Source organism: Ciconia boyciana, chromosome 6 (assembly GCF_034638445.1).
Source record: "Ciconia boyciana chromosome 6, ASM3463844v1, whole genome shotgun sequence".
NCBI classification, from domain to species: Eukaryota; Metazoa; Chordata; class Aves; order Ciconiiformes; family Ciconiidae; genus Ciconia; species Ciconia boyciana.
The window spans coordinates 45489634-45514539 of NC_132939.1; the positions used below are offsets into that span (position 1 = coordinate 45489634).

The 24906-nt window shown below is 51.5% G+C and overlaps 1 protein-coding gene across 4 annotated transcripts in view; it reads right to left on the reverse strand.

Moving 5' to 3' along the window:
* The window catches only part of LTBP2 (latent transforming growth factor beta binding protein 2), a 75421-nt gene that overhangs the window by 39898 nt on the left and 10617 nt on the right, over nucleotides 1-24906 (reverse strand). For 3 of the 4 annotated variants that reach the window (XM_072865068.1, XM_072865071.1, XM_072865067.1), the window contains exons 3-4: nucleotides 20073-20316; nucleotides 587-768 (exon numbers count right to left, since the gene is read on the reverse strand). In XM_072865068.1, the coding sequence (XP_072721169.1) occupies nucleotides 587-768; nucleotides 20073-20316 (426 nt within the window). The remainder of the gene's footprint in view (nucleotides 1-586; nucleotides 769-20072; nucleotides 20317-24906) is intronic. The other variant, XM_072865072.1, reaches the window with a different exon arrangement.

The following is a 24906-nucleotide window of genomic DNA, read 5'->3' on the forward strand; positions in this document are numbered from 1 at the left end:
GGCCCTGCTTATAAGGGCTGAGATGCCACTTGGTGCCTCCCTGGGGAAGCATGGCTTCAGGGGGAGCCAAGCTGCAGAAGACAACTTGCATCTGTCCTAGCTGGGGAGCTGCTGCGGCTCTGCCTCAGCAACCGCACGTCCTGGCAGCCTGGCCTGATCCCTGCTCGTGTCAGAAGGCACCAAGGGGGCAGCCAAAGGGAAGAACTAGATGCTGGTTGCACAATCTGACCTTGAGGGCTGCTCAGACTGAGGAAGTTGGGAGACACCGTTCCTCCAGACTGAGGCAATCTCCCTTCAGGGCAGCAGTGCTGGGGTGATGTTCAACACCTCTGGGAGGCATCTGCCACATCCCCCTGGCTCTTCTCCCCCGCCGTCATCATTTTGCTCCCCTGATCTGTCCTCCTTGGGTAGGGTCTCTTTCCTCACCAAGCCCAGCAATGCCCATGCTGACCTCCCCTTTCCATCCCACCCAGCGGCACAGTCCTGGGAGTCCAGGGTTTCTTGAGGATCCCCAGTCACACCAGTGCTCTTCCCCAGGACACCCCAACAACAGGCCCCAAAAGAGTGACAGCCCTGGAGGCCTTACCCCTCGCAGACAACGTGTGCTCCTGGGAAACCGCGTGTGGCCCAGAGCTGCCCTGCTCATGTCCGTTCCCGTTGGGGAGTGCATTAGAGGTGAGTTGGCCATTGCTGGCTGGGTAGCGCCGGACAGTCCGTGACGGGACTGCGTGCTGGGGGGAGACAGGAGAGCCAATTCTGCTCTGAGTCCTGTGGAAGAGAAAAAATGAACCGATATTCCTCACGAGTAACTGCGCTGACCCACAGTGCCTGTCCAGCAGGATGCCCTGCGGCAACCTTCACTGCCGAGATGCCTGAGCCACCACCCGGACACAGAGCTCTGCCTGCCTGAGCAGGGTCCCACTCCTCACCGGCTTTCAGTCACCACGATGGCACCATTTCACTCTAGGGACTGTGCCCCATGCCCTGAGCCCGGCAGGGCATAGTGCTCACCACGATACCCTCCCTGTACCGTCACGTCAGGCTGCCCCACCGCAGGATGCCCCGGCTGCCTTGCAGCACCTCTGTCTGCCCACCACGCTCAAGGGCTGCTCCTCGCCCCACCACGTCCCTCCCCCAGCAAACACAAGCAGCTCCAAATCAGTTCGTTCTTATGGTGGCAGCTTTCTCAGGACCTGCCTTCCCAGCCCCCAACGAGCACTGAACAACCAGCGAGGCAGTCAGAAGAGAAGCCAGGCCAAGCAAATAATAAACAAAACTTGGCCCACAAGAGTCACAAACAAGAGAAAATGACCAAGAGCTCACTCTTGTAAGTGCAGTTACAACTTTCTGCAGTAATTGCATTTATGGCTTTTGGTGTTTCCTGGGAACTAAGAATGGAGAAGCCATCCAGCTCACAAGATCACACTTCTTACACTCTGTAATAAAGCCATGTAAACCACTAGGCAGAGCTCTTTGCATTAAACCAACAGAACAGCACATCTTGCTCTACTACACTTGCCCCCATTCCTTTTCACTGACTGGCAGCACTAAGCCTCCAAGAGAGTGCTCTGTGCTTACCAGCAAATGTCTCCCTCACTCTCGCCTGCACCACCTACAAGGAAAAAGGCTTTAGAACACCAGGGGCCAAAATAGGTTGGCTGCCCATATGCCCCTTGAGTTTCTTTGAAAGTCCATGCCTTGGATTCCTCTGCAACTGAACTTAAGCACCAACAGGTCTTCTGCATACCCTGTCCAACACCTCCACCTCTGACCGAATGGCTGGGTAAACTAGCTCTGTCCCACCAAAGTGCCCAGACAGGTCCATCCCACCTTATGGCTGTCACCATTTTCCCTGTCACAGTCGGCACAGGGGAGGTGTTTCCAAACCCAACAGGACTGGATGATCCAACGAGAGCTGGCTGACATTCCTGGCTTGGATAGCTTGGAATAATGGTAAGATTTGGCAAGACGGAAAGGGAGCTAATGCTGCGCTGGTATGCAAACAGGTCAAGTGTGATACACAAGGTAACTGTCAGCCAGCGAGCCCAAAATCAGCCCTGAACAACAGAATGGAAACGATGACGAACAGGTCAATTAGCTGGGAACTAAAGGAAAGGAGTACAGAAGTGAGGTCAAGTCAACGGGGTCTATGGAGAACCGCTCTTGTCAAAGCAGTTCGTTTTCATCTTTCACTAGAATTACATACACGCACACCGACAGGCCGAGAGCCCATGCTATTCCAATAAAAAAATAAACAGGGCGGTACGATGTCAATCAGACACATGTGAAATGAATAACAAACTGGCTGTGTGACAGAACACAAGAAGCAGTTGTCACTGGGGAGGGAATTAGATGGGTTCCAGGGTGATCAGTACGAGGCCTGGCACGATTCAAGGATTTCATCTGGAAATAAATATTTTTATTTCGAAATAAACATACGATCGACATTGATAATGTGTGCTGCTGACACAAAAATTTGCAATGTGGTGTATCATGATGAGAACAGAGCAATCACACAGAGCAGTTTGGATCACTGTGGAGGGCAAATCCATCCAAACAATATGGGATTTTAATAGAGCCAAATGCAGAATTACACTTCTAGGAAGAAGGAATGCAGGCAGCAGCTGCAGATAGAAGGAGACGATCCTGGAAACCAGCAATTCTGAAAAGATTCTGGGGGTAATGACAAGCAATTAAATATGAACTGTCAGTTCAATGCCTTGACATCAGGGCAGTGAAACACTGCAGGAACAGGGAGGTATTTTTTCCTCCTTACACATCCTCATCACAGCAGGGAGTATGTATGCTAAAATATCACATCTAGTTCTGATGTGAAATATGTCACATCTTCTAAGGGATGTTGAAAAACTGGAGAGGATACAAGAAAAAACATGACAAAAGTAATTTGAGGGCTGGTGAAAATGCCTTTCTGTAAGAAAGTAAGGTATTCAATCTCTTCAATTCAGCAAAAAGAAGATGAAGAGGTGCTCTGATTACAGGGCACAGGTTTCTCCACAGGAACAAAATGCCAGGTGTAAAGAGCCTTGTAATCTAACCAAGAAAGGCAAACCATGAAACAACATCTGCAAACCGAAGCCAAATGATTCCCTACTAGAAATCACGCCCACCCGCAGCAGTATAGCTGTTTTCCTTCTGCAAAAAGCACCCCAGTAGTGGATTCCCCAACTTCCAATACCATCGCTTTAGGAGAGGAAAGCGTGCTGCTGGGAGATGAGATATCACTGGAACAGTGCAAATATAACTAAATAAAGATGCATAATTTGTGATGTCCTGGAGGTGATTTTAGTTTATCTATTGATCTATTGATCGTTTCTGGCCCTGAGCTGTAGGAATCCAAGAATGAATGGTTTTATCCCAGAGACAGAAGTCCCCGGTCCGGATACTCATTACCTAATTGTTTCTAACACAGGAAAACCTTGAAAATGAGTGGCTGAGCTGCTGGGAGGAGGCATGAACAGGAGTCCTGAGAAGAAGCAGCGCAGGTAACCCGTGCTGCTGGGCAGACACCCAGCTTTGCAGGCTGAAGGTTCGTACACTTTTGGAGTCTGGCTACAGGTCACTCAGGGATAGAGACAGAGCAAGTGGGATTGGTCAAAGAGCACAGATGGATAACGAAATTATTACCTGCTGATAAAAATATTTCTTGTCTTGTTAAAATCAAGATCTAAACTGAGATGAGGACAGCAAACAGTGCCTGTTTTTCAATAATCAGCAAGGCTAACCAGAATAATTGCAGAGAAGTGAACTTTATTTCAGTCCTACCTCAGTCCCTACCAGCCCCTTTCAGAAGCTCTCCTGAGATTCTGCAGAGTACCGCCTACCCCTGACGGCCATGGGGGCCGTGCATGACCTGCCCACACATTTCTGAGCTACTAATCCAGCCCCGCTGCCAGCGAAGGAACTTCTGGTGCCTATTACCTACTGCTTTGTTACCTGGTGTGCTGCTGCTGGTTTTCTTAGCAACAAAGGAAAAGCTTTCTGGGGCTGTAGGGAGTCTAGGTGAGAGCTACCAAACCCTGGAAGCTCAGGCACATTTGTTCTCTGATCTCTGGTGAAAGACCTCAAGCATAGTCCTACGGGTGAATGTGGCTGGGGTTCCAAGGTCTTTTACTGCATAGATGGAAGCACCCCAAGGAAAAGACGTGAGAGTTCCCCAGCCCAGCAATGCTCACTGTCCTAGTGCTGGTCACTGGAGTGCAACTTCAGCCCTGAGTTTTGAAGAGTTGCTGGGTGAATGTGACCGGTGGCATAAGACAGGGAAACATCAGCTCTTGAGCTTGAAAATACTCACGTCATATCTATCCTTGAGGAAGGGAGCATGCTACGTGCAAGTAGCAGGGCTTGGCTGGGCGCTATCCATTGCCTGCCTGAAGGAATTCCACCCCTTGGCTTTAAAAACAACTCCTGTCATTCCCAGGATCATCAGATTTTGTAAAAAAAAACCAACAAAAAACCAACATATGAAGGGCTTTAAATAAAATAATCATTAGCATTTCAGTTACAAAGAGTAGTGGATTATATGCGCTTACTGCGAGGGGCAGTGCCAACTTCACAAAGGAAAAAGGGAGGAGGAACATTACTCCATGGCTTGCAACACTTGAGGAAAAGCCATCCTACTGGGATCCTGTTGGCAAAGCATTCCAGTGTGTGTCACAGCGGGGGGAGGCAGATTTGCTTTGAATTAATTTGTTTATTTCATTCTATTCTAGGCAGATGAGCTCTGGGATTTGTAGACTGAGTTGAGTAACACAATTCTACCCTGGGCCACAGAAATCAATGGCAAAGGCCGTCTTTCCATCTCAGTTTGTCAGTCCCAATCCATCCCCAAGTCACGCCAAGTCACGCCAAGCTCATGGTCAGGGAACACAAAACAGAGCTTCTCCCCTCCAAACCTTCAGAGTCAGTCCACGCTGGGCAGACAGGGACTGGCTTGCTTGAAGGGTCTCAGGGAATGGACCTGAGCTCACCACATCAGTACAGACCTGGCCAGAAGGCATTAGTAACCCCTAACCATCTGGTGGATCTCAATATATATGGCTGGAGCTTGTCCACTTCTCAGGGATCTCCACTGCCGTAAGTTCTCTCCCTGGTGTGGCTGTCCTAAGGGTAAGAGCAAGGATGGAAAACAGATGGGGCAGCTCTAGATCAGCAGAGTGGGCAGCTTGTGCTACCACTTTCCATGCCTTCACCTGCTCAGGGAAGAGGCATTGAAGAAGCAGAGGAGGTTGAGACCTCAAGGACTACATTCCGGGACATTTAAAGTCCCAGGGCTTCACATTCATTCAGTCTTACAGCCTCCCTCCGCACGGTATTACTCACTTCCACTCTTCCAGCCAGGCACATGGCCAGCACAGATCCCTGCAAAGAGGCAGTGGTCTCTTCCTTTATAGGCGACCGCCTGCCAAGCAGCTGGTTTCCCTGCTCTTCATCCATCAGAGCTGCTGACAGCTTTCTCCGTGTCAGGCACAGCCTGTGGGGCAGAAACAGCGTGCAGACTCCTAGGACACCTCTCCTGGGATGTCCTGGGGTGCCCACCTCTGCCGTGTCCGGCTAACAGCAGCAGCAGTCCAGGGGAAACATGGATCAAGGAGGGAAGGTAGAGGGAGCAGCGTTCTCCTTCCAGGAGCATGGATGTGTGTGCTCCTGCTGATCTCTACCAGGCTGATGGCTGAAAGGTCTCTGGCTGAGAGACCTCAATCACCAGCACATGGAAAATTTCACTCCTACAGGTATTAGGTGCTAACCAAAATTAAAAGAGATTCGGGATGGGAGGGAGCTGTGCAGACAGAGTGACCTGCATCTACAACAGTTCAAAACTACTGCTGTGGTTTAGCCCCAGTCGGCAACTAAGCACCACGCAGCCGCTCGCTCACCCTCCCACCCCGGTGGGATGGGGGAGGGAATCGGAAGAGCAAAAGTAAGAAAACCTGTGGGTTGAGATAAGAACAGTTTAATAATTGGAATAAAATAATAATAATAATAACAAATTGTAATGAGAAGGAAAACAACACGAGAGCGAGAGAGGAACAAAACCCAAGGGAAAAAAAAAAAACCAGTGATACAACCGCTCACCACCCGCCAGCCAACGCCCAGCCAGTCCCCGAGCAGCGACCGCTGCCCCTCAGCCAACTCCCCCCAGTTTCTATACTGGGCATGACGTCATATGGTATGGAATGGCCCTTTGGCCAGTTGGGGTCAGCTGTCCTGGCTGTGCCCCCTCCCAGTTTCTTGTGCACCTGGCAGAGCACGGGAAGCTGAAAAGTCCTTGACCAGTGTAAACACCACTTAGCAACAGCCAAAACATCAGTGTGTTATCAACATTATTCTCATACTAAAATCCAAAACACAGCACTATACCAGCTACTAGGAAGAAAATTAACTCTATCCCAGCCGAAACCAGGACAACTACCCAACAAGTACTTGTAGCTGTCCTCTTCTGAGGTGCGGGTCAAGGACCTGGACTCCCCACAAGCCCCTGAGGACACATGCCAGAAGTCAGGAGAACCAAGGGAGACCCGATTCCTTGCATTCTAGTGCTACACATCCCTGCAGGATCCAAATGACACCTGTATGACATCCAGCAAGGGAACTGCACGCCTACCACTGCACCTTTGTCTGTGTATAAATGCTTTATTTTAAATAGGTTTTGTTACCGGTTACACTCTGCTCTATATTTACTTTAGAGACAGCAGGCTAGAGAAGGTACAAAAATGTTGTATTCCGCAGATACGATGGCTCTCCTGCCCAGTCCCAGATGAACCTGCAAGGCGGCTGTTCTCTGCCCAGAGGGGGTGAGTGGTATCTCTCACCCCGCTGAGGACAGTGAGCAGAAGACTGAGCTGGCAGGCTGCCGTCAACCACACAGATGAACACGAGGACTGCTGTTTTCTGAATAAACCACAGGTTTTTTTAAAAGCCTGCAATTTCAAGGTACACAGAATCACAATAACCAAGTCTAAATCACCGAGACCACAGCGTCCAGAAAACAATACTGTTTTTGTAAGCCACTGTATATAGAAAGCATTTTTCAAATCTCTCATCACTTTTGATGATCATGGTTCTCTGGGTAAGCAAAAGCCACAGGAAATCCAGGTGAGTATACAGCTGTGGCTTCTCTTAGTGACCTAAGGCCAGGCATCCTCCTTGGGGCTGGAGGCAAAGGTGGCAAACTCTTCAAAGCACTTCCCTCTCCCCAGCAGCAACACCTCAGTCTTTCCTGGATTTAGCTTCTATCGGCCGCTCTTCATCCAACTGTTGACTTTGGCTAGATCGCTAGCGAGCTGGGAAATGGTGTTTTTTGCGTTTGCGTAAAGGAAATGCAGAGCCAAGTGCCACAGGAGTATTACTGGTTTTTCATCCAGCCTGCCTCGCCCTCTCCCCAGCCAAAGCCTGACTGACCATAGCAGGGTGGATGGCCCGAGGCACTGTGGTGAGAGTGAATCCTGGACAGTGCGGTCAGCAGGGAGGGGTGCTAACCCCAGACAAGGCAAGGGCTGGCCAGATGAGGACTGGAAAGTCATGCTTCCAGCTGGAAACAAATCTGCACCCTGATGAGCATCAGGGAGAGGTGACAGAGACCGTAAAGACCTAAGGAGCAATTCCCAGGAGGGTAACAACAGAGTGGGTTCAGCACTGGCCAAAACAAAACTGAAGATAAGAGACCCTCAGAGAAGCAACTATCTTCCCAGAGTCCAGGAGCCCCCATCCCAGGGTCCGAGCTCAGCAAGCCCCATCTCTCCAGCTATAACCAGCTTGCTGCCTGGGACGCAGGTGTGCTGCCCACAGGGCTGGGAGCAGGGTCCCACGGAGGGGAGCCACTGCAGCACCAGTAAGTCCACCCCAGCTCCTCCAGCCCGCAGCCTGCGCACGCAGCTCCAAGGCGAGAAGGCTCAGCCAGGACGGGGGCTGCGTCGTGCTCAGCCCCTGATAACCTGCCAGGACACGAGGCGGGTTCTCCCCTGTTTTTTAAACACCGAACAATATACTTGGTGTCTGTCTTGTCCGTCCGCCTGTCCCTTTGGCTAGATGCCCTCCCCGCTTGGGGCCACAGGGACCAAAATCAGTGATTCACTTCCCCCTTTGTAATGCTCGGCAGTTGCTGATTTTCCACTAAAGCATCACAGAAGAATGGGCAGCCTCAACACCAGCGTCTGTGTCTACAGGGGGAGAGAGAAGCAGCCAGGCTTGGAAAGAAGCAAATTGACCGCAGACCAGAAACTTCCCCTTTCTTGGACTCCGAACAGGTTCCTCAGCAGGCAGACAGGATTCATGGCTCAGGCTCCGGGCCCCGGAGCACAGGGGAGGCATTGCTTAGAGAGCACTCAAGTTTATTATCAATTAGCTCACAAACATGCTGACAAGGAAGACAGCTCTGTTAGGACTCGGGGAGGAGGGGGGAAACCACACCATACAAGGCACCTGACTTCAAGCCCACCCACATTATGTCCATAAATCCTGGCTCAGTTTATTATCCCCACAAGCAGCAGAGATAGCTCTGAAACCTGCCCACCTGGGGCTTCCCACTGTGTCTCCTGCGGCTGCCTTCAGCCCTGGTAGCCCCCGTGCAATGAGGGAGACACCGAAACCCCCTGCTCCTCCAAGTTTGGTGGAAGGCAAGGGAAGTTCTCCTGGCCAGAAGCAGCCACCAGCCTCCCCCAGGCAGGAGACCTTCCCAGCTGAGCCAAGCAGGACCTGTGTCCCATGAAGGCCACAGGAACGACCATCTGGGTGCCTTCATGCCTGATTCACAGTCACCTGCAGCCAGATCTCATGCCAGATGGCACACCAGACACAGGCACCTGGACCATCATGGGGACATCAAGGCGAGTGGCAACACTATTGCTTACCACAACAGATCTCAGCTGCCAAGGTTTCCCCTCTCATGTTCACCTGCCACCCCATAGTGCCACAGGCATAGCTCACACACAGTCAGGTCATCGGGCAAGCAGGAAGGGAGTCATCCAAGTCCTCCCTCCCCTGAGAGACCTTGAGTGCTCCTGTGGACAGAGGTGCCACTGACAACACCCTTTGCCTTGGGCACAAAGAGCCCTGCCAAAGCGGGGCTGCACAGGCAGGAACGAGGGTCAGGTTCCCTGCCCCACACGCACGCTCAATGCCGCTGGCACATGCCCAGGAGTCACGTCAGTCCAGCACTCAGATGCCACCACTATCCCTCACCACAGCTAGCAAGGGGCTGTCACAGAGCCCACATGGCTCTCATCGTGGGCTCTCTCCTGTGCCACCTTGCAGTGGTAACTCCAGATCCCTGCTCTGCTTGACTTATGCACCAGTGGCTGGCTGAGATTTCTCTGGATCTCTCACTACAAACCGCAGCAACAGATGTGCAAGTCCCTAGGACAGCAAAGGCACCAGGTGTCTGCCCTATGTCACCAAGCGCAGTCCCTCCACCACCACCACCCCGGCATCTTCCTTCCTCTGGTCCCCAAAGCAGTGCTGGTGCTGTAGGGCCACCCGAGCTGGCTCCCAGCCCGCTGTGTAGTGCACGAGAACAAAGAGGGAGAAGGAGATGGGCTGTGAACGCTATTTTTATCTGCTCAGGAGTTGCCAGACACCGCATAAGTGAACCTCTATAAGCACATAGACAGCAAACAGGTTCTCTTTAACCAGTCTCTGGGGGTCTAATTTGCTCCTTAGCCAAAGTGGCTGCTCACACGTCTCCGCACAGCTCTCTGCTGACATTAAATGACCTTCCCTTGCCACACGTGCCACCTGCCACTCTGCGAGTGCTCTTCTTTGCTCTTGTGTATTAGGCAGTGAGCAACTGACTCCCTGGAAGCAGTCCAGCTCTCCAAGCATGGGAACAGCACCTGCCTGGCCCAGCGAGGCCGCAGAAACATGCCCTGCACAAGGGCATGGCACCAGGCTGTCACCACGAGCAGCAGATCGTACTCCTGGTTGGATCCATCAGACCTTACTGCTGACCCATAAAGTGGCCAGAACCATAATTTCCAAATGCCAAGCGTGGTGAAGAGCTGTTTGCAATCTGCCTGTCTCCAGAGCTGAAGTGCAGGCCAATGCCTCCCAGAAAAATCAAAATGCAGCCTGCAACCACTCTGACCTTCAAGTGGAGCCAGCAGAGGAACCAGGCCAGGCTACTCGATTACAAATGCCACATCTGGGCCAAACCTTGCACACTCCGTAGACTAAGAGAGGGATTTAGAGGGAGAGGGAGGCCAGGCGAGCTACCACCCCTCTGGCAGAGCCGCCCAGGCTGGCCTGTGGCGTGTGCGGTGAGTGGCAGGCGACACGGGCGGCTGCGCAGCTTTCCTCTTCCCAGCTCAGCTGCACGCTCCTTTGGGCTGAAGCGGTGAGACAGATGCTCCAGTTGGCTCCCCTGCCTGCATGCAGGGGCTAGTGTTCAGCAGCACGATCAACGGGCACGGCACTGCTGCCAGACGCAGTCACACAGCCACTGTCACCCCTTGCTGAAAAGAGACCCATCCAGAAGCGTCCTAACAGCTGCCGTCCCATGAAGGTCTCCATCAGTGCCACCATCTTACTGCAGACATCACCCCATGGCCACAGCTTTTGCACCGTTACAAAACCGGGCGTAAGATGCTGGCACAGTTGGAGAGCTGGGTTGTCTGCCGTGCAACGTGACCACCCCACAGAGGATTCGGCCACCACTGGCCACAGCAATGCCTCCACTGCCCCTGTGCTCCTCCCTGTGCACCCCAGTACAGTGAGCAGCAGGGTCCTGCCTGGCAAAAGAAGGACCTGTATTTAGGGCAGAGGCATACAAGAGGAGAGGACAACATATCAACCTGCCCTTGTGCCCACAAGCACACCGAGATCTCCAGCCCAAAGGGCCCTCTGTCTCCACAAGGCACAACAGCTGGGAGCTGAGGACCTGGCCCCCATCTAATGAAACCTGCTGCAGAGGCGTTCGCCAGAGAAAAGCTCACCACCGGCTGCGGGGAGGTCACTTGTCTACCCCGTATAGCGGGGAGAAAACAAGCACTCTTGAGTTTCATTTCCATCTTGTTGACTAGCAACACTCACCCCCTTCACCAGGACGCCAACTTCAAAGCCCTGAAAAAACACTTTAGCCTATTCATCCTTGCACCCACACGCACCCTGGGGAGTGCGGGGAGCCAGCTGCCTGCCTCCCGCTCTACACGGGACACAGAGAGGGCAGGCAAAGCCTCTCTCATCCCAGGTGTGTGACTGGGGTGAAGAGCTTGCGGCTGCACACACACACAGAAGGCATGAGAGCAACAGGGTGCAGAGGAGATGTGTGTAGTCCTCTTATCTGGAGAAGGGGAGGCTCTTCATCTACAGCAGGTGCTGGGAAGTCTCCCACTCATCCTGGCAACACTGTGGATCTAAGACATATTTTAATCTACAATAATGGTTGAACACCTGGCAGGATGCCTGACCTTTGGATCTATTAGCTCGATGTAGTTAGGTCTCCTCACATCTCTCCATCCCCTGCCACACATAGGATTCCCTCACCTGCAGCACTCCAGCCATGAGAACTGTGTTGGGATGTGACACTTTGCTGCCCACTCTCTAAGCTTCAGCCCTGCCAGGGATCAAGGAACGAGCATCCCGGTGATTTTACTCTGTACTGTTCTGCACTGGCTCCATCCCTCCAGTTGCTCAGTAGCCAGCAGACTAGAGCCTAGCTGGGGACCAGGAGTGCTCCTGGCCATGTATGCATGATGCCTAGTGGCAAAGCCAGCGCTTCCAGGGGTACCGTGACCATGAATCTGCTCTCACACCTCTCCCATGTGGCCTTTGATATCCACACCAAGGACCAGCAGGGAGGAGCAGGTTTCACGGCATCCCTGGTGGGAAGGGCTCCAGAGCAGGCAGAAAGGCTGCGCCTGCCTTGGCAGTGCCTGGGCTCCAGCTCCTCAGCAGAGCAGCTCCAAAGCGATGGAGAAGGCAGAGCTCCAGTGTCGTTATCAACCTGTCATTACATCCCTGGAAGAGTTTGGCACTTTGCTGTTGTAGAAAGCCTCGTAACTGAAAAATTAGCATGGCCACCCTGCCAAGGCTACAGGCAACCTAATACACTCTGTCTGCCCCCTCCAGATAGCCTCAGCCTCTGAGTATGCTCCCCATCCTCCAAGGCCAGCGTTTGGCTCAGTTTTGCAGATGTGGGTCTGTTAACCATTCCCCTCGGCTCCCTCCCTCCGTTTGTAGTTCTCAGAATTCCTTCCAATTTGTCAAGATCTTTTCTGGCAATAAAGAATACCTTGACTCAGTGCAGGACCCCAGGGTGTGCAGGAAAATAGTCCATGCGACTCGGGTCTTTTGCCTCCAAAGTCCTAAGCACCGCCGGTCTCTCGTACACGGCCACACTGCATTACTCTCTGCTGCCTAATTTGCTGTTCACTCCTACTCTGCAAAATCTCAGCCTCTCCTGATCTTCCAGATTTCTTCCTCCCTTTTTCCTTCAGCTGTAACAGATAATATTTTTCCAGCCTGAATCTCTTCTTAATTCCTGCCTATATGTTTAGTTTCTGCATGTCCCTGAAGAGAGCCTCCACGCAAGTGAGACAAAAATGGGTTGGTGTGGAGAGCTGGGTACCAATCCCATCCAGCACCAGGCACTCAGGGCAGCACTTCCCAGGGTGCTTCTGAAGAAAGGAAAGGAGAACGAGCATATTTTATATGGAGACCTCTACATCTCCATTTCAACCACTCCTTGTACCAAATCAGCTTCAATTCATCCCTTATGTCCTGCCAGCACTTGGTGATTTATGGAAAACACTCAAAACCGAAGAGAACAGCTTTGATTTTGCGTAAGTACCAGCTTAAACCAAATAAGGCAGCAGACAATCACGTATGAGAAACTGCAGCGTAATCCATATGCACAAGGGAGCTGAAAGCAAGCTGGATGACAATCCTAATTCAGGCATTAGGGCAGAACTCTCCAGCGTTGATCATGTAGCCTTAGTGCTCTTCTAACATCTTTCTTTTTTATACAACTGCTGTTAATAGTATTGTCATAAATGTCCCAAATGATATATGTATAGTATATAAAATAGGCTATAAACTGGATTTTCTGTACTACCTCACCTACCACATGTACAATGCATTTGCCCTGCACCCTGCTCTCTTGCATGTAGTCTCAGACTAAGCTGACAGTAGCAGCGTTTTTCTTTCAGTTAGAAGGAAAAGTGCATTTGAACGTTTTCTCCCAAAGCCTAGAGGCTGAATTAAGCTATAGGAATGGCTCCCAAGGAGGTGCAGAAGAACCAGGCCTAATGTAAAGACCATATTTGGAGTTTAAAAGGAGCCTGAAAAGCCAGCTATCCTCCTGCTGCTCTGAAGCATATGCAACCCCCTAGAAAGTAAATACATAAAATACATAAACCAGAATGGTGCTGACAGCTTTAAAACACTAGAAAGTAGAGCAACTGTATCTGGTGCCAGGCTAGAGAAGGTATATCATGTAATTTAAAAATAGAAGTATTTTTACATAAGAAAAATTACATTTACGCTCCTCTTGGGTAGCTTGAGTTTTTCCTTTAGGCTTCCCAGCCAGCTTGCCAAGGGCTTTCAACTATGTCAAAGCAGGAGAGGGGCCGAGATCTGGAGCTTATGGAGATCTCATTGCCCTGAGTGGAACCTCTTTTCACATATTCTCACACGGACTGGCACTGGCTTTTTAGTTTCAATTTTTTTAACAAGGTCTCAGATTTCTACTAAAGTTGGCTCTGGATCAAGGAACGTAAATGCTTGGCCACCTTGTGAAAATTATATTGCCAAAGGGAAGCATCTTAGAAAGATGCAATTACAGCTTATCTGCGCTGGGAAAATATGCATAAACATGCTGCAGTGGCAGAAGGCAAGGTTGGCACCAGTGTTTTACCCCAGGAATTCAACGTCACACGCTATGGATCTCCTGGGCTGGTTCCATCCCAAGCAAAGTAGGAAACCTGCCACAGCCCATGCCATGGGAATGCACTTACACAGAGGGGCTTCTCAGCCAAGGTCAGCTTTTATTTTCTCTGCCATTTGGGTATTAATAAATTGTAACCCTCGTAAATGTAAAGTGAGTGACAGTCATAAGTGAGCAGAAGAGCAGGGGGTGCGACCAGTAGGTGCGTGGCTAGTACAGACCTCCTCCTAGCACTACACATTTCATGGACAAGCAGTCCTGGACACTGCGCAGCAACCCAGGTAAGGCAGTAAGAAAGCTCCCCTTTTCCTCATAAACGTGGAAAGTTCAAAGCTGGCAAGACAGGAGGCTCCAGATCCTGCTTTAACAATTAAGACAAATCTGTTTCTGTTTGGAGCAGCATGTTTAAAAAGCAAGTGATCTTGCAATGAACTTTTGTTTTATCTGCTAGTCCTCAATGACAACAAGCTACTCAAGCTGATTTTGCCTAGCCACAGTTCTCAATGTCATGTTTCGAGTGGCCACACCAGTGTGGAGAGCTTTACGTCCACCCATGGGCACCATTCTCCTCTGCAAAGGACCGTGCTAGACATTTGACTGCCACCAGAGCGGGAGCTGGTTTCAGCCAATTTTCAAAAGGGGGGAAATATACCTTCTCCATCCAGCAACCTCTGCCGCACACCCAAAAGCCTGCCTTCTGCTTGCTCCCTGCTGTTCTTATCCTTCACTTCCAGGAGAGAGAACAGAGATTTTGGCAGAGCCTCCCTGCTGGCATCAGATTCCTGGTGTCCCCAGGCCAGGAGCACTTGCCACAACTCCTCAAGGGCTGCATATAACCCTTCCTCTTGTCAGGAAGGGAGGAGATGCCTCCTCCAGGGTGCTGGAGAGGAGGCTCTGAGATCAGGAGTCAGTGGGGCGGGCATGCCGCAACTCAGCCTTCTTCCTTTTCCATCCTGAAAACACCAGGCAACTCCCAGCAACTGCCTTGCCTAAACAGAGCCCTCTCAGAGGAAGCTCCCTGCCCTCAAGAGCTTAGCCACAATAAGCTGTCTGCACAGTGCCTCAGCACCTTATACCACAGCTATGTCCTTTTCCCTTGCCTGGGTTGCTGGGAAAACGCTTTGCAGGTCCCCGTCATCTCTTTTTTCTGTGAAGAGGAAGGATGCCTTGCTTCCCAGGCAGCCCTCGTCCAGCATACACATCCCATCCAGGCAGCACGACTCCCTTGCGTAGATGCTGGTTACAGATTTATGCCCGGCAATCCTGCAGGAGGGACCTTCTTGGATGGCAGCAGCAGGACCCTCCTCGCACGCTGCCCAGAGTCAGAGGCAGCTGGCCATCCATCCCGATGGTGAGGGGCAGGGGCGCAAGCCCTTTCCACTCCCTGCTAAATAAACAGGAATTCTGCTGATACTCCAGCCTTAGGAAAACAAAGCTGTTTCCATTTAGCTCGGCTTCTGGGCTGAGGTGCAGCTCCACCCGCACAATCATCTGTCGGGACTTTGCTTCTTCGGGCAGAGATTCAGGCTGAGATCAAGAAGCAGGAGGATTTGCAGCTAGTCCATGCTGGGAGGGCCTCTAACACCCCCAGGATTTTGCTCTCCAGAGCACTCCCTGTTCCAAGCAGCACAGCGCCGGGGCCTTCCAGCTTCTGCAGCAGCTAACAAGTCCCCACAGGCTCCCTCAGATGCCCGGCTCTAAACCTCTGCTGAGCCACGGCCTGCTGAAGGGACTTGGGAAGTAGTATTCATTGCTCAGCCTGTATTTTAAGGGATGAAAGCCTGAGCATCACCAGCTCTGGTGTCAGCAAAGTAAACCCAGAGCTGCCCTTCTTCTAGCCATGTCTTCCCCTGGGCAAGTGCTGAGCTCAGATAAGGCTGGGTATGTCTTCTCCTTTAGTCCCAGGAACAAGCGATAACATGCACCGAATGGGCAAGCCAAGGATGCAGCGATTCGTCCCCGGCACCCCTTCAAACAGAGGCACCGATGGCTACGTGTAACATGGCAGCACTGACACCTGTGCTCAGCACAATGCTCAGGCTGACGTCCACGTCCCCATCTTCCCAGGAGTGCCAGCATGCCCAGAAAGGGGTCTATGACAGCTACACCGGGAATGCCCACAGATCCACTTACTAACCTTCACATCTGCCAGGTGCAAATACAAACCAACCAGTACAACCAGTTGCATATGACTGGTACAACCCTGTTGGTCAAGGAGCTGCTACTTCTCACCAAGGCTGAGGGCAGAAGACTGACAGCAACTTATCTCCTGCTGTCACAGTCGTGCTTCCTGGGCTCTCCTGGCAGGGAAGCAGCAGAAGGCATCACTGCTTTTGCTTCCAGGTATGAACCCTGGAGAGTCTGAGCACACCTGTCAGAAACAGGGCCATGAAAACAGGCAGCTGCCTCGTCATGCTTTTCACCAAGGCTTTATAGGCTCCTCCAGATTCCCAAAGACTTCCTACCTCCAGAGCAGGCTACTTTCCACAGTGAAGTGGCAGTCATCATAAGCAGCAAGTCCAACTAGCTGAGGATAAGAAATAATTTTAAAGCAGCCCCACCACTCAGGCAAGTGGGGAATATTTTGGTCTAGGCAGTTCCTGAATAACCTAGGAGGCTGCTCTCCTAGCTCTCTCTGAAGACTCGCTTCAGAACACACTGAAATCAAAATCAACCCCATCTCTGCTTAGCGAGCAGGTCTCTGGGAAGGATTAATGGGTTTTGTTGCAAGCTTATATGGCATCTAACAACAGCATTGTTCTAATGCATGACTTCACAGCTTCTGATTGCTGCCTCTGTGCAAACAAACACAAATAAAGACAGTATACACACAAATAAACTGAAGGAGAAAGCAAATTCACTCATGTGAGGATTGATGTTCTGTCTTGGCACAGCAAGATGAGGCTTAGAGGTCTATAAGCTCCCACTCGTGCGCAAGTCCTCTTTGTTAGCAATGCGAATGTGCAGGGAGGTTAGGGACTGGTCCTTTGTCCTGGATCTCATGGTCTTCTCACAACCACTGACCTGGAGCCACCAATGTCCTCTGTCCACTGAGAAACCGAAGAGCTTCTTCTACCTCTTCCTTACCAACAAATCAGACAAGCAAGCCAGCTGCTGTGGGAGCATGGCGGGCTCACTAGAAAAAGCCAGTGTCCCACCAGCACAACCCATCCTTAACCAGGAGGAGACCAAGGACTGGAAACCCAAGCTGTTCCTCTCAGACTTGACAGTGAACTGAACTCCAGTGAAGGTGACCCCGAGTTTGCAGTGCCTAAGAACCAATCCTGTACTTGCAGATATGAGCAAGATCTATCTAGTTCTGTGAAGGCCAATATGCTTCTTGCTTTTGCTGCTACAGCCCAATTCTATGGAGAAAGCTTGACACAGAAGCGCAGAAATTACTTTACTGGTAGCACAGAAATAGATGATGTTGTAACTGCAAGAAGCAGGCTCCAAGTTCAGACAAGTCTGAGAGCATAGTTTCATGAGACGAATGACCAACCTAATAAGTGGCTGCCACCAAAAGGGAAGTCCACCCCCTTCCTCCCCCTGCAATGCTAGCCTTGCAATTCTGTCCAATCCTTCTGGTCCTCATGTAATCTTTCAATAAGTCAATTTAGCCCACTGAAGTGGCAGAAAATTATCCTTAATTTTGCTGTCTTAGTTTTTTGTTGAGCCAACTTACCCAGGTGCCAGATGAGCACCAGCACCAGTGCAAGGGAAGCAGTGGGAGGGCACGGCCGGGTGCAGCAGCAGCAGGAGCGAGCCTTCAGCTGCAGACACTCATTCTTACAGGTTCCACAGCTAGCCCAGAAGTTCACAGGCTGAAGGGGACACTCAAAAATATTTGGGAAACAACCCATCTAACAGCAGCAAGACTTTTAGGTCATGCCAGTTGTCTGCCATATGTAACATGGTCCATGGACAAAACTCAAGCAACTGAATTGTACAGGAAAACGCCCAGGAGCTGAAGTGAGGTGTTCCGATGCAGACCAATGCCAGGCTGCAGGCAGCCCCACACATGCCTGCACAGCACCGCTACGCATCGCCCGGGCAGGAAAGGCACAGCACAGGATGGCTCCAGAAGGCAGGCGGTGGCTGTGTCCCGAGGTCCTACCTGCGGCCACCACAAAGGACGAACGTCAAATAGTCTTGCCGCATCTTGTGGGATAAGACAACGTTCTATGGCCTCTGTGGGGAGGGAAGGAGGAAAGGCACGGCATGGTCCTTAACGGAGTCCTATTTCCTTGGGACAGCGCCAGAGGATTTAAGGTACAGCAGGCAGCTGGGCATTCAGCAATCCCAGCTCAATGATCGCTAGACACTGTGTCTGACTGTCTGGACAGGAATGCTCTGCCAGTGCCTGCACAGCCCCCTGTCCTCTGCGCAGAGCCTGAGGTCATGTTCCTTACTGGGAAAGCCTTCAACAGGTGCTGTATCTCTAAGGGCACTGCTCTCCCTCCCCTCCAGTCCTTGCGCACAAAGCGGTGGCATGGACGGGCAGGAGGAGGTCATCGCTGGGGGGAAACTTGTCAGCAATGACCAGGATTGCAGGCACGTGCGTGCTCGCTCGGGCACCGAGCCTCTCTCGGGGCAGCGATGACAGGGGCTTGGCCACCTCTCCCTGCCAGCATCACCTCTGCCTTGCCTGAATTTGGTTCCCATCAGATAGTCTTTCGTTTGGGCATCAAGATATGTCAGCTTCAGTGAACTACTTCGTGTCAGTCAATACCTTGCCAGACATTTGAGCCCCTCCAAAACTGTAGATGGCCGAGAGTAAGTGTGTAGAAATGTCTCCAGCCCATGCATTGCCTCTGCTTCCAAAGAGACAGAAAGGCAACAACTACTTTAAGTGCAACAGACACTTTAAAAACAACCTGCAGAAAGACAGAAAAACAAAGGCCGACCTGCCCTCTCCTCGGGCAGCTCTAAGTGATGCTGACAGAGAAAGTCAAAACAGCTCAGAGAAGAAACGGAGAAACTGAAGTTACCTCCTGGTTAGGCACTTGTAATTTGCTGTAATGCCTTCTTGACTACGACTGAGGGACTTCTGCTGGAAGTCACGTGCAAATTCTCTGCTGTGGTGGCTACCAACAAAACCAGTCTTTCTGGCCCAGCAACTGGGTGAGAGGCAGCAAAAATAACGCGGGCCTTTAGGGGTGGTGCAGTCTAACACTTTGCTCCTGTGTCTGTGGACTCTTACAGAAAAACAGAGGTGATTTTTTAAAAAATCCAAAAGTATGGGTTGTTGTATAGCAAGCAGGCACCATTCCCACCTCTCCATCCCCACTGAGCTGCCAGCACCGCAGGGGTGCTTGTCAGGGAAAGGCACCTTTCCCACCTTTACTGCCGCCTTCAACAGAAAACCCACAGCTCCAGAGAGACTTCACAAAACACAAAGTGTGGAGGAGTTGCAGCTTGGGTACAAGAGCACCTCAGCACCGACCCGAGGCAGGTGCGCTGAAGCCGTAAGCTCCTCCTCACTCAAAAGGACCAGGCGATGCCACAGTTGTCATTCCAAGCTTAACACGCTCCTCACAGAGTCTCTCCTGCACGGACCTCTGTGAGCTCCAACAGCTGCATCTTTGCTTCCGTACCCAATACACAGGCGCCTGCCTGGGTACCAAAATGACCCACACCACAGCAGGGTGACACAGAAATATGGAACAAATGGCTCAATAACGGCTAGAGTCTGCCAGGAGACATCTCCAAGTATCATCACTTTGCTCATACTGGCATTTAATAGCACACCTCATATCTGTGTACCCTCCCGTGGATACTACCTGGATATACTGCTCTAAACACATCCTCCTGGGAAAGAGGTTTAACCCCCACTCCTCCGTCCACCCTGCTGCTACCGCTTACTCTGCTCATCCACTGGACAAAGGCAAACTGCTGAGCTTCACGGTCCTCCTTCACCGTGGGAGTGCCACTAGCCTGTCCCATTCCTGCATGTGCCTGGGGACCGTGACAGAGTGCCGGGGCCAAACCGAGTCCCTTGGAGGGACAGCAGGGCCCGACCCCCTTCCGTCAGCTCCCACAGCCCGGGCAGGAGCCTCCACCGGGAGCCAAGCTGCCTGGTCTCATGAAGCAGAGGCTGTGGCCCGACCGAACGTGGTGTTAGCTGCCTGTGGGTTTGGGGGACCATCCTGCTGGGAACCGGGTTTTGACTTACACAGCCGGGACGTGCCGCGGGACGGGCACCTGCGCCCCTCGCAGGGAGGCATCCCGCCCTGCCGTGCTGGTCCTCCTCCGGAGGGAGCTTGCGGGGGGCTGGAAGGCGGCGGCAGCACCAGGCGGGTGGTACTCCTGCTCGGGAACGACTTCTTCGCACCGGGAGCCCTGGAAGCCCGAGCGACAGGTACAGACCTGGGGACGGCTGCAGGAGCCCTTGTTCTGGCACGGTGGGTCACAGACAGCTGGGGAGACACAGAGAGGTGGTTAGTAGACACGGAGCTCCCGGTGGCGTGCTCAGCCTCATGGTGGTGGCACCCGGCTGGGTCAGCACAACCAGGGCAGCCCCATCTCTTCTCTGCAGACAGGTGGCCTTCAAAGTCTCAGTGTTACTGCTGCCGTGGGTCCCTAACACAAGGTCACTGCCATCACTGCCACTCGTTTCTGTTCCCACTTCTCCCCACTGGTCTCTGCAGAGCTCTTCTCCAGCAATACTCACTTCAGAAAGCTCAAAAATGAGCAGCATGGTCTGCAGAGAGCACACAGCCTCCAGCACTGCCCATAGCTCTCTGAGCAGGAGTAGGACCACAATCCCAGAGCAAGGGAAGGCAATGACTGCCAGACGAGAAGACAGATGACCATGCACTATCACAGCCTCTTGGGAGTAGTTTGCGTGTTACCTTCCTGCTTTAGTCCGTTTTGGGGTCTGATTTGCATGGTCCTCCCGGCTGTCCCCTCCAGAGCTTTCCAGCTCTCCCTCTGCAGCTGATTTTGGAGTCACTACGCTCAAATTCCTCCACAGCCATGGGGACTTACAGTTCATTAACTTCATGCTCAAATCACCCTCTGAGCCTGTGTGTGTTCCTAATTACAGCACATCAGCTTCAGTTTCGCCCCAGGAGGAAAGTGCTATTAATTATACGCCGGACCCTAACACTTCTCAAGTCAACAGATGCCAAATTGGGTTTATAGCCCAGCCAGCGAGAGCCAGGAAACCACAGCTCTCTCAGGTAGGACCGGGCTTGTTGTTCTGAGCAAGAGTAATTGAAAAGGCACTGGAAAACAGTGTCCTTCCTCAAAGAAGGAAAGGGCCGGCTGGCCGAAGGGTAATGAAACCTCGTCAGACAACACAAGGTGGACATTAACCTCCATCTGCGTGGGAACCCTGTGGATGGGTTGAAACAGGCAGTCACCGCTTCTGCTGAGGGTTCCTTCCCCTTCGCCAGGACTGCCCCTTCCCTTCCCCAGGACTGCCCCAGGGAGGCTGCAGGGGCATCTGACATCCTTCGCACGCAGCTGCTGGGGTTTCATAGGCACATCCCTCCCTCTCTGGCTGTGCTCTCCATCCCGGTGAGATCCAAGCACGCCTGCGAGAAACGCTGCTTCTGGGCAACAAACATACAGAGACCTCTAGCCTCGTATGCCATCCACACATCATCCCGCTGTTGCCTAGTGAGAGAAGTCCTTGTACAGGCTCTGAGGTCCTTTCATGGCAGTATAGCCTCTACAACCCTTCCCTCACCCCAAAACTGGACTGCCATCAGCTTTTCCTAACTAGATCAGGGATATGTTGGCTGGAATGGTTCATTTGACCTCATGTTAACACTCAGGAAGAGAGGGAAATCTCAAGGAAAGGGAGAACCCAAGTCCTTTATTACCATGTTAACACTCAGGAAGAGATGGAGATCTTAAGGAAAGGGAGAACCCAAATCCCGTAGGGCTGTATAGGTTAAAGCCAGAGGTTTTGATTAAATCCCCTGGTAAAATAAATCAGCCACCACTGCAGACTCTGGAACAGAGACAGGGTCCTACTCAGGCAGGAATTAACCGTCTCTGGGAAGTCTGGCACTCCAAAAGTTGATGTAATTTATAATATAAAACTCAGCTGTGATTTAAATAGGCTGCCAGTCCCTACTGTTATCTCCCAATAAATGCCTGTTTTAACAAACGCCACCAGACCAGGAAGCCTGCCATTGAAAACAACCGCTTCATGTGCTGAAATACTGCAGAGCCACGATGCCAGGACCTGGGATCACAGCGGTTCTCACAAGCTCTCCCACTAACATTGTTCATACTCACGTTAGACAGTGCCCTTCAGCAGGAAAGCAGTGATAAGCGCCCAGGCACTCTAAAAAGCCCCTAAGGCAGCTGATATGGAGAAGAGGAAGAAGGGAATGGGATTAGTCTTCTGGTCCCTTCTTGCAGGATGGGTGGGGAGCTGCCCTAGCTGAAATACTCCAGCTCTAGGATTAATCCTCTTCCTGGTTGCCTTTGCAGACTCAGGAAGAACTTAAAGAGTTTTAAAAAGTCACTGGTTTTCACTCAGTCCAGCTATGTGATGTAAGGAGAGCAGATCGTTCGGCAGAAGTACTGCCAGTGCCAAGTGTGTGAAATCACGAGTCAGGCCCCCAAAACCATAACAGGGACAGAAGAAACAAGAGGGTTAAAAATATACATAATTTGGAATATTTCTCTTTGCTTTCTGGTTTCTGAGCCCAGGGGTTACTCTGAGATGTCCCTCCCTAGCTGTGGGGGCTATAAACAGTTTCTGCTAAGATGACAGCCACGCATTTCTTCTCACTGTAGTCTCATGTAATCACCTGCCCCAGGAGCTGGGGCTTTAGCGAAAGCAAAAAGAGTCATCTCAAAACTCGTAATAAAAGGATGAGATTTGGAGGACTGCTGAAGTATCATTAGTAGCAATGCTAGTTTGTGCAAGAGCATCTAGCAGTGCCCTCACAGACCAAGGCTGGTGCTGTCTGGTCTTCAGTGCATGAGGTAAGTCCTCCCTGCAAGGTCCCACTGCAGGGATGACTGCGGCGGGCTCTGACCACCTAGGCCGGGCAGGCAGGACCCTCAGAGGGGAAGGTCACCAAGTCCAACCTCCTATCGCTTTGCAGGCACACCTGGCCCAGGACTGAGCAATGACATTGCAAGCTGACATTCAGTTACTGTGTCCCTGCTGCTCTGCACGTGCTCTGGGTCTAGGAGAGTGGTGTAGATCTTCACTGCCAGCAACTCCTGCTCAGTCCCATTTAAATGTGGGGGAACCTGACCATGAGCTAGGCATCCACAAGAAAACTGGGAAGGTGCTGAAGGACTTGTACCACTGGGGCGATTTAGTCCACTTTCTCATGGAAAAGTTTGCTTATTGATGCAGAGCAATACGTAGTCTCAGTTCTAACTTAAAGCTCTGACAGTGTCAGCAAAGCCAGAAGGGATGGACAATTTCACACAAGTGAGAGACCCGTGCAGGCTGACAGGCAGGGAGATCAACAGCAACGCAGGAATAACAGAGAGGGAAACAGAACTTCAATGAAAAACAGTCTGGGCTCAAAAAACCCTACAGTCACTGTACAGAAGAGAGACAAAAGGAGAGAGCATGTGAATGTCATCTCCATTTTGCAGATGTGGAAAACCCCCAGGTGCTAATGCGACTGTCTGAAGACACGCTGTGAGACCACAGCAGAGCCAGCAACGCATCCTGGAATCCCTGCGCCTTCATCCAGTATCTTAACCACAAGACCATCTGTACAAGATTAGAAAGTGCATGAATTTATTTATTCCTTCCCAACATGCTGATTAAAAATCTTTATTTTAAGCTTTAAAATATGCATGTCAGAAAAAAAGCTCACCCTGCATTACCAGCCCAGCCCAAGCTGCTATCTTGGGAAGCAGCAGAGAACCATAGTAAATAATACTGATGAAAGTGGAGGTTGATGAACTAACGTTGGGAGTCTGAGCAAGAGGATTCTCCTCCTCTGAAGCAGAGGGGAAGGATGATGAGTTAACAGGCAGCAGCTAAATTATCGACAAGTGCACCCTTCGGCCCCTGCAGCCCCTGAAATATGGGGAGTGCAAGGGGGCTTCTGGCCAGCTTGTGTGTACAGGTTTCTTCTACACCAAATCCAGCATTTATAGCCCTGAGTCTCACCCCAGGGTGAAGTTAAACAGGCAGGAGGCTGGATGAACTCCTCGGGCCCAAGTTCAGATGTCACTCATTATCCCTGAGGTCCCCTCCTGTGGGAAGACCTCTGGAGCCCACAGGATGCCCTGTATGCAGTTCAGTGTGGTGACCTGGCAGTGTGTAGGTAGAAACCAAGCCCATTGCAAGTGGGCAGGATCTTCCTCCTCAACTCCCTTAGCTCACTTCCACTTTCCCAGGAAACATCGGTGTCCTGAAGAGAGAGTTTTCTCTTTTTCATCTTCCCAGTCATTGACTCTCTGAAAACTCCCCAAGTCCTCACTGCACTTGGGTCCTCGAAGCTGGAACAAACCAAAAGGCTAGAGAAACCTGCTCATGGCTTGAGTTCAGTCATGTGCAGAGATGTTGCAAGAGGAAAGTCCCTGGAAAAGCATGGGTGGAGAAGGAAGAAATCACCATGCTTGGTAGGTGATAGGGAGCAGATGAAGGCAACAATCTGGCCTACCGTCTCTCCTGCACCCAGGCTCAGACCCATCAAAACCCAGGTCCTGCCCAAGACCCAAATGCCAACTTCTTCCCTGCTTCATTGTGCTAAGAGGTTCCCTCTGGCTGCATTTCTACCCTGATAACTTCCCTGATACGCCCCATACAAAGACCATGGGATCAGACATTAAACAGTATTACAGTGCAGAAACTAACTGGGACAGGCTGTCCAGCTTGCCTTGGCAGCCTTAAAAACAGCTGAACGTCCCCAGCAGCTTGAACTCCAGCAGAAAAGCCCAGCGAGGGAGGTAGGTGGGAATAAAATGATGTTTACACATCACTGGTCTCCACCTAAGACCTGCCTGAGATCCACCATCCCCGGTCAGGGAGACACTGTCAGGCCCGATCGTGTTGACAGTGTCCTTTT